This window comes from Sceloporus occidentalis, unplaced genomic scaffold (genome assembly GCF_023333645.1).
Source record: "Sceloporus occidentalis isolate IW3139 unplaced genomic scaffold, rSceOcc1.0.p SCAF_7, whole genome shotgun sequence".
Classification (NCBI taxonomy): domain Eukaryota; kingdom Metazoa; phylum Chordata; class Lepidosauria; order Squamata; family Phrynosomatidae; genus Sceloporus; species Sceloporus occidentalis.
In genome coordinates, this window is record NW_028316987.1 from 56,201,555 (window position 1) to 56,217,625 (window position 16,071).

The window sequence follows — 16,071 nt, forward strand, 5'->3', positions numbered from 1 at the left end:
CCTCCTCTTCCCAGCTGCTGCTGCTGCTGCTGCCTGGTCCCCCCCCCAGCCACCCAGAAGCCCGCCTGCTTCGCTTGCCTGGCCCTCCCCTCCGACGCTGCAGCCACTGCCTCCTCCTCCTCCTCCTCTTCCCAGCCCCCCAACTGGCTGGCTGTCCATCGCCTGCTGCTGCCGCTGCCTCCTCCTCCTCCTCCTTCCCGCCGCCGGTGGCAGTGGCGGCCCTGTCGGTGGGGCGGGCCGGGGCTGGGCCGGGCTCTGCTCTGCTCCTCCATGCAGCCAAGACCATGACAGGCATCGCCGCCGCCTCCTTCTTCTCCAATACCTGCCGCTTCGGGGGCTGCGGGCTCCACTTCCCCACCTTGGCCGAGCTCATCGAGCACATCGAGGACAACCACATCGGTAGGCAGGCAGGGAAGGATGGGGGGCGGGAAGATCGCCGGCCCTGGAGGGCTCCTGGAAAAGGGGGGCTGCCAGGCTCTGGGGAGTCGCCCTCTGTGAGGTGGCCTTGGCGGGGCTCTCCTGGGGGAGAGGGGCGTGGGGCTGGACGGGGAGTAGCCGGCTCTGGGGCGGCCTTGAAGGCGGAGGAGGAGGGGAGGCGGGGGCTCCCGGCGATCGCGGTCGGACTCTGGGGTGGCCTCGGGGGGAGAGAGGGGCGTGTGGGGCTGAGGGGAGAAGCCCAGGGTGGGGCGGCCCTCGGGGGTCTCTAAGGGGGTCGCCCTCTGTAGGGTGGCCTTGAAGGGTCTGGAGGGGGAAGGGGGCTGCGGGGAGTCGCCGGCTCTGGGGCAGCCTTGAGGGGTCTGGGGGCGGGGGCAAGGAGAGATGTGGGGCGGCCCTCAGGGGTCTTGGAGGCGAGGAGACATGTGGGGTGGCCCTGAGGGGTCAAGAGAGACCTGGGGCGGCCTTGAGGGTCAAGGGGAAATGTGGGGCGGCCTCCAGGGCTCGTCTTGAGGGGAAAGAGGGGCGTGGGGCTGCGGGGAGTCGCCCACTCTGGGGCGGCCCCGAGGGGTCTGGGGGGGCAAGGAGAGATGTGGGGTCTTGAGGGGTGGGGGATGCCTCCCTCTGGAGGGTCTGGAGGGGGAAGGAGAGATGTGGGGGGGTCTTGAGGGGTGGGGTGGGTGGGGGTCTCCCTGTGTCGAGGGGCCTTGAAGGGTCTGGAGGGGGGAAGGGGGCTGGGGTGTTGCTGCCTGGAGGGAGGAGGAGGAGGAGGAGGGGGCGTGGGGCAACTCCTGGGCGGCCACCACGAGGAAGAGGGAGGAGGATGGCTCGGAGTCCAGCATGTCTGCTGCTGCTGCCTCGGCTGCTGCTGCTGCTTCCGCCCGGGCTCTGGCTGTCAGGGCTGCGGGGAGGGAGAGGGCGAAGGCGACGTGGAGGCGGCCATTCTGCTTCCTCCTCCTCCTCCTCTTCCTCTGGGCTGCTGCTGCGTCCTGTCAGCGCTGTTGCTAGGCGTGGAGCAGAGGGGCTGGAGTGGGGTGTGCCCACTCTGGCATTTTGGGCTTCCCCCTTTGCTCTGGGCCAATTCTTAGTTTGCAAGGGGAGGGAAGGCTTGGGTCCCCTTTGGAGGTTGGGGGGGGTACCAAAAGATATGGGGTTGAGGGTGAAAGAGGAGGAGGAGGAGGAGGAGGCGCAGTCTCAAGGCATGGAAGGCGGGGGGGGGGGATTAATGGGTGGGTGGGTTTTGGGAGGGAGGAAGCTCCGGAGTAGCACCGCCTCGCCTGGTTCCCAGCTGTTGCCATTGGCAGCTGAGGTCTGGTGGGCCTCCCCTAAGGCTGGGGAAAGTGAGGCCACTCTTGGGGTGTGGCCCTCCTCCTCCTCCTCCTCACCTGTAGGCTCTCCCTTCCTTCCTTCCTTCCTTCCTTCCTTCCTTCCTTCCTTCCTTCCTTCCTCAGCCAGTCTTGCCTGGAAAGAGTGGGAGAGAGGTCAAGTAAGTACTTTCAATAACAAGTCCTAGAGGACTGTGATGGACACCCTCTCGCTCTCTCTGTGTGTGTCTGTCAAAATGGAGGACCTTCAAGGAAAAAAAGGAGGACGTGTCCAAAGAAAAGCTCAGAGGAATGTAAAATTCATGCTTCTTGGGCCTTGCTCAAATTGGAGGACCTTCCAGAAAAGGGAGGGCACGACCAAAGAAAAGCTGCAGAAACACTCACTGGATTGTAAAATTCATGCTTCTTGGGTCCTGCTCAAAATGGAGGACCTTCAAGAAAAATGGGAGTACGTGACCAAAGAAAAGCTCAGAGGAATGTAAAATTCATGCTTCTTGGGCCTAGCACAAAATGGAGGACGTTCAAGAAAAAAAATGAGAGGATGTGACCAAAGAAAAGCTGCAAAAACACTCATAGAAATGTAAAATGCATATTTCTTGGGTCTTGCTCAAAATGGAGGACATTCAAGAAAAAAGGGAGGATGTGACCAAAGAAAAATTACAAACACTCATGGAAATGTAAAAAATCAGGCTTCTTAGTTTTGCACATAATGGAAGACATTCAAGAAAAAGGGGAGAACATGACCAAGGAAAAGCTGCAAAAACACTAAAGAATGTAAAATTCATGCTTCTTGGTCTTTCTCAAAATGGAAGACATTCAAGAATAAAGGGAGGATGTCCCCAAAGAAAAACTCCAAACAGTCATAGAAATGTAAAATTCATGTTTCTTGGTCCTGCTCAAAATGGAGGATCTTCAAGAAAAAGGAAGGACATACCCAAATAACAGCTGAAAATACCCAGAGAAATATCAGTTCGTGCTTCTTAGTCCTGCTTGGGACATTTTGGAATTCCTCCTCAGCAGAAGATGGAAATGGAGGACAGGTCCTGGAAAAGGGCGACATCTACTTGCCCTGCCTCTAACCTGGCTGTGCCTAGTATTGGGCATGAGAGGGAGGGGGGAAAGTGCCACTTGTTGTTGTGGGCCTTCAGGTTGTTTCTGACCTACTGCAACCCTAAGGAGACCCTATCATGGGGTTTTCTTGGCCAGATTTGTTCAGAGGGGGGTTGCCATTGCCTTCCCCTGAAGTGACTTGCCCAAGGTCCCCCAGTGGGTTTCATGGCCAAGGTGCAGGGACGTAGCCAGGATTTTGGGAAGGGTGGTCCAGACTAAGTGCCACCATTATAATGGGGTTTGGGTGCAGCGGCACAGCGAGCGACACACACCATTCATTTTATCTAATGGAAGGGGGGGTCCGGACCCCAAGGACCCCCCCCCCTTGGCTACGTCCCCGCGAAGTGGGAATCGAACTCTGGTCTCCTGAGTCATAGTGCAGTGCTTAAACCACTGTGCCATGCTGGGTCTCTGCAGGTACCACACTTAATGAAATATACAGGAAGCAAGAGTGATGATGATGATGATGATGATGATGATGATGATAGAAAATCAGTATACTGCCACCTTCTCTCCAACGTGTTCACTTTTGCATTTCTAAGAATGCCTTGGCATCTCATATCTGCTAATAATGTTCAATAGGCCATCTTACTAGGCCAGTATGGAGTAGTGGTTTGAGCATTATACTAGGACTGAGAGACCAAGGGTTTGAATCCCAGCTTGGCCATGGAAACTGACTGTGAGACCTTGAGCAAGTCACATACTCTCAGCCTCAGAGGATGGCAGTGGCAACCCCCTCTGAAGAAATGTGTGAAGAAAATCCCAGAATAGTTTCACTTTTAGGATTGCCATAAATTGGAAATGACTTCAAGGCACACAACAAGGCTATCCCACAAAAAAAGAACTGGGAAGCAAATGCTGGCAGGAAAATGAAAGAAAAGCGGAAAGCGGTTTACTTAGAGCAAGAATCATACCTAAATATACTCATTGGGGAAAGCTTTCAATTTGGCTTGGAAGTAATAAACTACACTGGTATCCTAGAAACAGAACTCAGAAAAGTCATGTTTTGGATTACAACTCCCAGAATGCACCATTCACAATGGGTTAATGGGATCACCCAGATAATAAGCATGTTTGCTGGGGATTCTGGGAGATATGTTCCGAAATAACATTTCCAAGCTCTGGGAAATCAACTGTCAGACCAAAACTCATTTATTGACCCTGGGCACAGTGGACTGTATACCTGGGATGGATGTTGGCACTTCTGAATATTTCCTTTGCCCTGATGCTGTACTTAATCTATGTATGCAAGCCTGTTTTGTAAGTGATACAGCTGCTGTGAAATAGAGTTTGCAAAAATAAAAGTATAATTATCCCCCCAAAAAGCACTTGCCCTGCCTTGCGTGAATATCTAGATTTAACAGAGGTAATTCGGTAAAAAAGTAACTAAGTGGCACGTCATGCTGTTCTGTAATGGGAGAGTGGACATGCTGTTCTATTTTATGACTCTTGGGAGAGAGGCCCAAATTGAGGGGAGAGTGGACAGAAGAGGAGAATGAAGTGGAAAGGCCTTGTGTAGACTAGACATTCATCCTTGATGTCTATGGTATCCCTAGGCTTGGCATCACATGGTGTGGTAACTCATGGTGTCGCCCTCCCACAGTGACCTCCTATTGCAGACCATACAGAATCCTTAGTGATTTTTTTGTACTAGTGTTACTCATAAATCATAATTCATAAATCTCTGGATGGCATAGTAACAGTTGTGACATAAAACAACTAGCAAAATTAAAATTAGACCTTTAAATTACAAGATCCTACACACAGAATTCAGAGGATGGCAGTGGCAAACCCCCCTGAAGAAACCTTCCCAAAAGAACTCCATGATAGGTCGTCATAAGTCAGAAAGGGCTTGAAGGCACTCAACAACAACCAACACACAGAATAAATATGTTTACAAAGAGATAGTTTCATGTGGTTAGGGTGAATTTGGTAAAAGGTGACATTTTAAAATAATTTTTTAAAAAAATTAAAATATTTTAAATGAAAAAAATTAATTTTTAATTTTTTAAAAAAAAATTAATGAAATTTGAATTCTTTTTATAAAAAAACATGGGGCTCTCCTTTCTCCTCCCACTGAGCCTTGCCCCACTCACACCATCTCTTCAGCATTTTAATGGGACACAGACAAATGCCACAGCCTGTTTCTGCCCCAAAGCAGATGTTTGAGGAGTCACCCCCCCACTTAGGGTGTCACATGATGTGGTCCTCACTCCCTCGCAACCGCCATAGTGACACCACTGCTTGATGTACACATTTAAATAAAAAACTCACCCTCAAACATGAAGTGAACAGGATATACACAAGCAGAGTATTCTGTAAGCCAGAATGTCTCATCAAGAAGTCCAATAGACTTTGAAGGATTTTCCTTAAAACAGCTAAGGAGGGCATAAGAGTAGAATTTTTAGTAATTGCAATATTATATATCCCCACATTTTGAGATTTTCATATTTTTATTTCAGAGTTGACAATATTCAGAGCTGGGGGTCAAGGGTCACCACCAGTCTTCATCCCAGCAAGGAGGCCACCATAGCCAGAAGCCATCATCTGTCCTGAAACAGCTGCTGATCCTCTCCAGTGGCTTTTGTGGTGTCCATACCTGTCAGGCCAGGGCAGTGAGGAGGAATAGGAACCATGGATGCTTGCTTGCCTGTTCTTTCGCTTGGGCCCTGTGAAATGGAAGCAACAGTGGGCCCAGAGCTTCTTGCTTCCTCCTGCTGTTCCCTGCCACTACTGCATTAGGGTAAGAAGGAAACTAAGGAATGATATGATGACGGCCGCTGCTTTGGTTCCTTTTCCTTCTTACCTGATTGGAACAAGGCCTTAAAAGAAAAAGAAAAGAAAAGAAACCCAAGGATATTGGCTGTAGCAGGAAGTAGAAGCAATAACATCATTTGCCAATACCAGTGCAAACAAAGGGATAAGCTCCAGTCTGGCAACACTCTTATGTGAAGGTGTAGATGAGAGGACCCATTTCAGGTGGCCCCATAAACACGTCTACTGCCAACAGTATGCAGATGCTACCCAACTCTGTTAAGAGCACACAAATTGAAACTTAATGGAGACAAAACAGGTGCTCCTGGTCATGTGAGAGACAGATCAAGGAATAGGATTCATCATGTGCTGGGTGGTGTTACGGTTCTCCCTGAAGACAGAGATGTGCAGCTGGGATATAATCCTGGAAACTGAGGTCTCAGCAGTAGCCAGGAATGCATTTGCACAGTTAAGGCTTGTACACCAGCTGCACCTATTCCTAGAGATTTCTGATCTGGCTATGGTAACATATGCTTTAGTTACATCCTATGTGGATTACTGTAATACGGGATACCTGGGCTTGTCTTTGAAGCCTCTTTGGAAACTTTAGCTGGTTGAAAAAGCTACCAACGATGGCCTCATCTGCACTGCAGAAATAATGCAGTTTGAATCTGCTTTAACTGCCATGACTCCATCCTGTGGAACCCTGAGATTTGTAGTTTGTTGATGTACCAGAGCTCTCTGACAGAGGCTGAATATTTCACAACACTACAAATCCCAGAATTCCAAAGCATTGAGGCATGGCAGTTTAAAGTGGTGTCAAACTGCATTGGCTCATGAGCATATAACTTCCTGTTAGAACAGCTCTACTGGCTGCAGTTGTGTTCAAGACACAAAGTGCTTGTTTTGGCCTATAAAGCTGTGTATAGGTTGTCTGATTGACTGTATTCCACCATATGAGCCTGTCTGGGTTTTGAAAGCTTTAGGGGACACCCTTCATCCCACCATCCTGACAGGTGGGAACATGAGGGAGGGTCTTCTCAGTGACTGCTCCTAGGCTCTGAAATTATTTTCCTAGGTTGGTGTTCTTCCAGTAATAAGAAAATACTTTTTTGTTTTTACTTTTGGGGGTGCGGGACCACGAGGAACCTACATTTGGTAATATTCTGTATTGTCTGAAATGGTTGCTTGTTTTAATTTTATTGATAGTTTATATTTTAACTTTTGTATGTTTTTAGTGATGTGAGCTTTTATCTGCATTTGTTTTAAATTTTGTAAGCCACCCGGAGTCCCATGACTGGGTAAAGTGTGGGATATAAATAAGCTTAGTTATGCTACTAGTAGTTGTGGTAGTTGTAGTGACAGTGTTAGGCATGCTTTATCCAGGCTGTACCAGAGCCTTCTCTGTCCCGATGATCACAACATGTTTTGGACCTCAGCTCTGATCAGTCCCAGCTAGAGTGGTCAGGAACTGTAGTTCAAAACATCTCAATTTTTTGGTTTGTGACTGCTGTTCTGTAGTATAGAATCATAGAACCATAGAGCTGGAAGAGACCTCAAGGGCCATCCAGTCCAACCCCTGCCTTGCAGGAATACATAATCAAAACACCCTTGAGATTTGGCCATCCAATCTCTGTTTAAAAACGTCCAAAGAAGGAGACTCCATGACTCTCCGAGGGTGTGTGTTCCACTGTCAAACAGCTCATATTGTCAGAAAGCTCCTCCTCCTAATGTGTAGGTGGAATCTTTTCCTGTAGCTTCCATTGTTCTGTGTCCTAGTCTTTGGAGCAGCATAAAACAAGCTTGTTCCATCCTCAGCATGACACCCCTTCAAGTACTTAAACAGGGCTATCATATCACCTCTTAACCTTCTGTTCTCCAGGCTAAACATACCCAGCTCCCTAAGCCTCTCCTCATAGGACATGGTTCCCAGACCTTTCACTATATTGGTTGCCTTTCTCTGGACACACTTCGGCTTCTCAACATGCTTTTTGAATTGTGGTGCCCACAATTGGACACAGTATTCCAGGTGAGGCCTGACCAAAGTGGAATGGAATGGTACTGTTATTATAGACACTATACTTCTATTGATGCAGCCTAGCATCATATTGACTTTTTTAGCTGCTGCATCACACTGCTGATGAACAGGAATCAGCAGTGTGATGCAGCAGCTAAAAAAGTCAATACGATGCTAGGCTGCATCAATAGAAGTATAGTGTCTAGATCAAAGACCAGATTCCAACTTCTGGTCTACTAAGACTCCTAGATCCCTTTCACGTATACTGTTGTCAAGCCAGGTGTCCCTCTTTCTATATCTATGCATTTCATTTTTTCTCCCAAGTGTATGTAGTACCTTTCATGTCTCTCTGTTAAAATTCATTTTGTTTGTTTTGGCCAAATTTTCTAATCTCTTCAGGTCATTTTGAATTTTGATCCTGTCCTCTGGGGTATTAGCTACTCCACTTAATTTGGTGTCATCTGCAAATTTGATAAGTGTGTCCTATATTCCTTCATTCAGGTCATTGATAAAGATGTTGAATAGCACTGGGCCCAGGACAGAACCCTGTGGTACCCGACTTTGCTCCAGGATGAAGAGGAGCCATTGTTGACCACTATTTGGGTTCAGCCAGTCAACCAATTACAAATTCACCTAACAGTTGCATTATCTAGCCTCCTTTCACTAGCTTGTTTGCAGAAATATCATGGGGGACCTTGTCAAAGGCCTTACTGAAATCAAGATATGCTACATCCACAGCATCCCCTTAATCTACCAAGATGTTGATTTTATCAAAAAAGAAGATAAGATTAGACTGGCATGACTTATTGTTGAGAAACCCATGTTTACTTTTTGTGATTATGGCATTATTTTCCGAATGCTTACAGACTCTGTTTAATGAGCTGCTCTAGAATTTTTCCTGGTACTGATGTCAGGCTAACAGGCCAGTAGTTGTTTGGGTTCTTTCCCCTCCTTTTTGAAGATGGGGTCAACATTTACTCATCTCTAGTCCACTGGGACTGTTCCTGTTTTCTAGGGATTCTCAAAGATTATTGCCAGTGGCTCTGAGATTACTTCTACCTTTGGATGTAGCTCATCAGGTCCTACAGACTTGAATTCATTTAGATTAATCAGGTATTCCTGTACTACCTCTTCACTTATTCTGTGCTGTATTTCCCTTGTAATTTACATGGAGTATATAACTCTCTTGTTAAAACAGCTTCACTGGCTACTGGCCCATTTTTGGGCACAATTCAAAGTACTGGTCATGACCTATAAAGGACTATATGGCTTGGATCCAGACAATCTGAAAGTCTGTTTTTCCTAATACAAACATGCCAGAGCTCTTAATCTTCAAAAGAACATTTTTTCCTCAGTCCCACCACCATTACAGGCTGGCTTGGTGAGGACACAAGAAAGACCCTTTTCATGGGAGACTAGGCTGGCCCTCTTCCTTTCCTTTCCCCATCAGGCAAAGACATTTCTGTCTAAGCAGGCTTTTAACGTATAAGTAGGGGGGCTTTTGGGGAGCCATTGTGGCATAGTGGTTTGAGCATCAGACTATGGAAACCAGGGTTCGATTCCTCACTTGGTCATGAAATCCACTGGGTGACCATGGGCAAGTCACACTCTCTCAGCCTCAGGGGAAGACAGTGACGAACCACTGAACAAGTCTTGCCCAGTATATAATAATAATAATAATAATAATAATAATAATAATAATAATATATTTATATCACCTCTCCTTTCCAGTAAAACAGATATACAGACAATATTAAAATTTTCCTAATCCACTTAACCCTCCCTCCTTCTGCTAAAATTGCAATAAACATCAAGATACAATACAATAGCCCCAATACAGTGTACTTAGTTACAAATTTTGTAACTAATCGACACAGGTTGAATTATTCCAAGAGACCATCATGAGAGGTAGTGAGAGAGTGAATGGATCAATTTGGTTAATTCAGCTGGAGGTTAGTCTGAAAAGGCCCAGCAGAAGAGATCCGTCTTTATCGCCTTTTTAAACGCCTCCAAAGATGTAATATGGCAGATCTCTTCCAGCAGGTCATTCCATATTTTAGGAGTGGCAGCTGAAAAGGTCCTTTGGGAAGTCACCACCAGCCTGGTTTTCTTTGGCTGGAGTAGGTTCCTCCCAGATAGGGTTGCCACAACCCACCTGGGGGCGTGACAAACCCGATTTTTGGACAGTTGGCATGGTCCCGCCCCGGTTTTGCTCTTTGCCCTGGGTTGAGCTGGTTGCCGCCGCCGCCGCAACAACTGCGGCCGTTCTGCAGCCGCCACTGCTACTGCGGCTGCTGCTGCAGCCTTTCCACCGCCTGCTGCGCTTTGCCTTAGCCCTGCGCGCTCTTGTGCGGCCGCGTGCAGGGCTGAGCAGGAGCTCCTGCCCTTCAGGCTGGCTGGCCAATGGCTGGACAGCCCACCCCTGCTGCAGGAGCCTGTGACTGCTAGCAGGAGGTGGGGCTGTTCCAGCTCCACTCTCCCCATTGGCCAGCCAGCCTCAAGGGGAGGAGTGTCTTCTCTTTAGTCCCTCGCGCGGGCCGAGCACAGGAAAGAGCTTTGCCGGCAAGCTTTTTCTCTTCCTTTCCTTTTTCTTCCCCTATTTTTTCTTCTCTTTTTCTTCTTTTTCTTCCTCCTCCTCCTCTTTGTTTTCTTCCCCTCCTTCTCTTCTTTCTCCTCCCCCTCCTCTTCTTCTTTTTCTTCCCCTTTTTTCTTTTCTTCTTCTCTTCCTCCTCCTCCACCTCTTCTCTTTATATTTTTCCCTATCCTCCTTCTTTCTCCTCCTTTTCTTTCTCGTTCCCTTTCCTTTTTCTCCTCCTCCCCCCTTCCTCCTCGGCTGCTGCTGCTGCTGATATTGTTGTTGTTGTGTGCCCAACTCCTTTCAGACTCATGGCAACCCTGCCTCTAGCCCCCCTTCTCTAGCCCCTCTTTCTCTAACCCCCTTAGTTAACCCCCTTCTATCTAATCCTCTGTCTATTTACTCCCCCCTCTCTAAGCCCCCCTCCTTTTCTTCTCAGGGATCCAGGGCTTCTCAGGGCTTTGCCCCCATGCAAAAAGAAAAAGAAAAAGACTGACCCACAAATCAGTACTCAACTGGCTGTAAGGGGGATTTGTACTACTGTACCTGGGGGAAAAGAGGGGGTGAGGGTTGGGGGGGGTTGCAGGGGGCAAGGAGAAGGAGGAAGGGGGGGATTGCTAAGAAGGCTTCGAACATGTAGTTTGCCGGCTCAAGGGGCTGCCTGTCTATCTCGGCTCAAATGCTAAGGATGCCTGGACTTGTGCTGTTGCGTGTGTTTTGGAATTTGAGGGGGAGGGGGGGGGTTGGCCAGAAATGGAAGTACATTTCTGCCATCTGTCTAGGAATAATGACAAAATGTTATACATTTTAATATGTCCTCCTAAGAAACATGTGTTTATATTAATACTTCTTTAAATCATTACATTTTTTCGCATGTCCTCCATTTTAAAAATATGTCCTACATTTCCCCCCATTTGTCCCGGTTTGGAGGTTGACAGTTATGGCAACCCTACTCCCAGAGGACCTGAGTACGTGGGAAGGATTGTATGGGAGGAGGTGTTCCCTCAAGCAGCTTTTTTTTGGCCTGTCTGTTCAGGCCCTAAGTCAAGCAGATACTGATGGTTCTTCTCTTCCTTCACGGCCTGTGGCAGTTTTGTGCTGATGGCCAGCCTCAGGCTTGGAGGCTAATGCAAAAGAGGATTAATTTGGAGTCAGGGCTTTCCCAGCAGATAATGATTACCAATTAGCAGACATTAATCCTCTTTTGCATTAGCCTCTCAGCCTGAGGCTGGCCATCAACACAAAACAATACACATGCAAATCACTCCTGCATTCCCAGGCTCACACAGTATATATACACCCAACTTTTTCCAGGCAAAGCATTCTCTGAAGATGCCAGCCACATATGCTGGCCAAATGTCAGGAAGAAAAAAAAATTCTAGAACGTGGCCACATAGCCCAAAAAACCCACAAAGAATGATTAGCCTATAGCTTAAAGTGAATAAAGTTTTATTAACTTTAATGCAGTGACTTGGAAAGTGTGGTCTTTATTGGCCAGAATGACCAAGGATCAGCTGAGTTGCCCCAGGTCAGTTGAAATTGTGTTGATTCTAAACCACTGCCTAGAGTTTGGATCTGGCATAATTCAGTTCCTCCCTTGTTTTGCCCACATTGCATCTTTTCTGGCATCTGATCTCAGCCAGCAGAGCATTTGAACAGGCCTACAAGGGCTATGTCAGAATAAGGCCAGTTCAACCAGGCTCTGCCTATTTCTAAGGGCTACAGCCAGCATGGATTGGAGCAAGGATTGTACTGTCCATGTGCAGCATAAGGGCAGCATAAACATAGACAATAATCTTGTATATGAGCTTAATGCATTGTATTGTGGATCTGTTTACCTGTTATATCATATAGTGTGAGGATTTAATTTTTATTACAATAAAACTTTTCTTCGTGCATGTCCAGCAAGCTGAATCAGAGCTATTCATGGAGTGGTCAGGACAGGGACACCTAGGCTGAATCCGCACTGTAGAAATAACGCATTTTGACACCACTTTAACTGCCATGGCTCCATGCTGTGGAATCCTGGGATTTATAGTTTGGTGTGGCACCAGGATTCTCTGACAGAGGCTAAATATCTCACAAAACTACAAACCCCATAATTCCATAGTATGGAACCATAGTAGCTAAAGCAGTATCAAACGACATTAATTCTGCAGTTAAGTTTGAACAGACCTCAGCCATTCCATTTTGGATTCCTCTAGTTGTTTTTTTTTAAAAAAATAGGCCAGCCAATATTACAAGATATCAGAGTAGTATACCAAACTTGTGTGTGTGTATTTCCCAGCAGAGAAGGCAGGAACATTCTATATATTGGGTTACTCTTCCTATTTGTTCTTAATAGGTAGGAGAAAGGAAGACCTTCCAGTAACCATTTGATACAGAGATTGAGATTGACATCCAAAGGTCAATCCTTATTTCCTGCCTATTCTCCCAGTAGAATTCATGAGCTGCTCGATTCTTCATCAAGTGCATTTGTGGACCATTCCTGGCCTTTTCTTTTCTTTATCTTTCTCTCTTGCTCCCTCCTTCTCTCTTTTCCAAGGGGAAAAAAATAAGAAGCTCCTTTGCCTTTTTGGTTTCTTGACCTAAGTCAAGAATTAAATGGCTTGTTGACTTATGGCAACCCAATGAATTTCATAGGGTTTTCTTATTGCTGTTGTTGGTTGCCCTCGAGTTGACCTTGACTCATGGCCACCCTGTGTATGAGACATCTCCAAGCCTCCTTATCCTCCACTGTTCCACTTAGATCTTGTAGATTCAGACCCATAACCTCCCTGGTTGTGTCTATCCATCTGGTGTGCAGTCTTCCTCTCTTTGTACTGCTTTCTACCTTTCCTAGCATTATTGTCTTTTACTGTGAGTCATGCCTTCTCATGATGTGGCCAAAGTACGACTGCCTCAGTTTAATCATCTTGGCTTGCAGGGATTGTTCAGGCTTGATCCATTTGTTTTTCTTTTTGGCTGTATTCTCAGCATTCTTCTCCAACACCACATCTCAACTGTGTTGGTTTTCTTTTTATCCATTCTTAAGCAAGGAATACTCAGAGGTGGTCTTGCCAGTACTCTCCTTACAGTGCCTGGTATTCATTGGCTGTCTCTGACCGAAGTACTGACCAGGGCCATGTTTAGCTTCTCAGACAGGAACAGGTGCCTTTTATTTGACCCAAAAATGATTATTTTATAAAGTGCAATATAAGCTAAACAGAAATATCCAGCAAACAAGTTGTACCCTTGTGGTACGCCTCATGCACCATCAACTTGAACAGAGCCACCTTGCCTCCTACATCCAACCTGCAGAGCTGGTGCAAGTTATCATGGTAAGAGATTAAACAGGAATGAACAAAATTGTACTCCTCTGTGCTGACAGTATCCCAGCAGGGGACCAAGACTGTTATGGTGCCAAAAATGACCCTTAAACCAATTTGAAATGTCTCCAAGCTTAGAGCTGAGCCACCACTGTGTTTTCTAAAACCTAGGCCTAAAGAAGAAAAATTACCTACTGAGCAATAGTTAAAAGAATTTTGCAGGTCCAAAAGGATTTTTTTTTAGGAATAGTGTACAACCACTTCTTTTAAATGTAGGTGGGACAATCCATGTCATAGAAATGCTTTCCAATACATCCTGGGCTCCTCAGATTCAGTCTTCTTTCTCTCCACAGTCCCTGACAGTTATAGATTTGCAAGACAGGCCAAAATCAATCAAAGATAGAGACCTTTCTCCTCCAGTCATGGTAGAATTCATCAGATCACCTTAGCTAAGGTTCAGATTGTAGGAAAAGGAATTTAAACCTTCCCTATCATTGTGCCACAGTGTCTATAACTAATTTTACATGCATGGATGTACAGAATACTTCATAGCCTCTTATTTTCTGTCTCAAATGGCACAGTGACTTGACAAATGGCACAGTGACTTGACAATTTATTATTTTCATATTCAGATGGTGGTGGAAAGACACCCCAGATATTTAAATATGACACCCCTTCAGATATTTAAACAGGGCTATCATATCACCTCTTAAACTTCTGTTCTCTCGGCAAACATACCCAGCTCCCTAAGACACTCCTCATAAGGCATGGTTTCTGGACCTTTCACTATATTGGTAGTTCCTACTGGAAACACCAGCCCTCCTCCTGCCTTTGGCTTTTGGTTCGTTGTGGGGGTTGTGCTTTGTGTTTTCATTTTCTTCACTGTAATATTTTCCACATCTTTGTCAGAACCTGGAGGGCAGTTGGCATGGAGTCAGCAGCCAGGACATTGGCTTGAATGCCCTCTTAGAGCTCATCACGAGGGGTCCCCTTATGGAACTTGGGGAGGTGTCAGTGCAAATAAGATGGCTAGTTGAAAGCAGGAGCATTCTGGCACACTCCTTTGTGTGGATAGGGAGTCATACAGGGGGGCACTCCCTCCTGGAGTGAACCCTTCCTGCCTCACTTCCATTTCTGGCTCTTGGGCCAGGAGCTTGGGTTCACTAATCAATAGGTGGGTTAGTTGATGCCAAGACCAGTCCTGTGCATTTGCCAACCCATTTGCGGCTGTAATCAATACATTGTGGCCATCTTTTTTCTTTCAATTCAATCTGGTGTTTATTTTTGCGGAGCAAACCTCACCCTTAGACACACAATATGCTAGGCATTTTAGAGGCTGAATATCTGGGAAATGTATGGTAGCAGGTTAGTTTTTGAATTCTGTGGGAGGTATTATCAATGGCTGTATTCCTGTGTTTAGTTCTCAGATTTTTTCAGAAACAAAAATAGTTAAAATATGCACCCAGCATGTGCTGCCAAGGACAAATAAAATAAAATAAAAATTGCACTGATGTATAGGAATATCAATAAAGGACCCCCCCCTCCGTACAGTTGCATTGACTTAAAGCCCAGGTGAGGAATTTTTCATCAGCACTTAGAGCAAATCAATTCTAAACACACACATACACTCCCCCAGGAATGTTATCTTTCATTTCTGTTACTAGTAAATTGATTGCAGCGTCCACCTCATTCCATCTACACACACTATGGACTTTGTTCTGTACATTTATTGTGAATATGCCTTTTATTTTGCCCAATCTTTATACTCCATTGCAAGATTTTGATACTGCTAGGAAACCATGGTAGTTTGAACTGATCTCTGTTTTCATATGAACATAAAAATAATATCTACCTTAGAAACTATGGCCCAGTACAGATGGGCCTATTGGGCGCCCTCATCACATGCTAGGGGTTGGCCAAGGGTGCTCCGCCCACATGTGCCTCAACTCTAGCATGTGACAAGGGCATAACAATGGCGGCACCCTGTACAGATGGGCGCCACCATTGTTACTTGCAGGACGCCTAGCGTCCACATGTCACAGCGCCATTATGATATTGCGAGTGCGCCATTGGCGCATTGTGGTGTCATAATGGCGCCGCAGGAAGAACTTGCTTTTTGCGGGTTCTTTTTGCTCTGTGGGGAAGTCCCACGGTCTGGAGGCTGCAGCTTCCCCACGGAGCAAAACCAGGCGCCGGGAGACCGCCTTTTTTGGGCAGCCTGTACCGGGCCTATGATACTATGGGTCTTTAAAAATAAGAAATTGAGAGACAAAATAAAATAAGAGAATATAAAAAAATTAATCAGAAGATTATTATAGCCTAACAAATACCAATCACTGGAAATTAGTAATATGGTACAGTCTTCTAATATTGTAGAATTTATGCAACTTTGCATCCATTAGTCAGAATTGGAAGAAATTCTAGCATAATGGAGGAGATTATATCTGTCAGACTGCAGTGAAATAGATGCAGAATTTTGTGGGGGAGGGGTTCTATGTGCCTTTCATGTTATATTTTTTAAGAAATTGATATTTTTGGGAGACTGGA

General features: G+C 46.2%; 1 protein-coding gene across 1 annotated transcript in view; it reads left to right on the top strand.

Moving 5' to 3' along the window:
* The first annotated feature begins 274 nt into the window (after nt 1-274).
* The window catches only part of JAZF1 (JAZF zinc finger 1), a 179,706-nt gene continuing 163,909 nt past the window's right edge, over nt 275-16,071 (top strand). Inside the window, exon 1 of the mRNA XM_089533038.1 lies at nt 275-399. Coding sequence (XP_089389164.1) covers nt 285-399 — 115 coding nt within the window. The 5' untranslated portion in view covers nt 275-284. The remainder of the gene's footprint in view (nt 400-16,071) is intronic.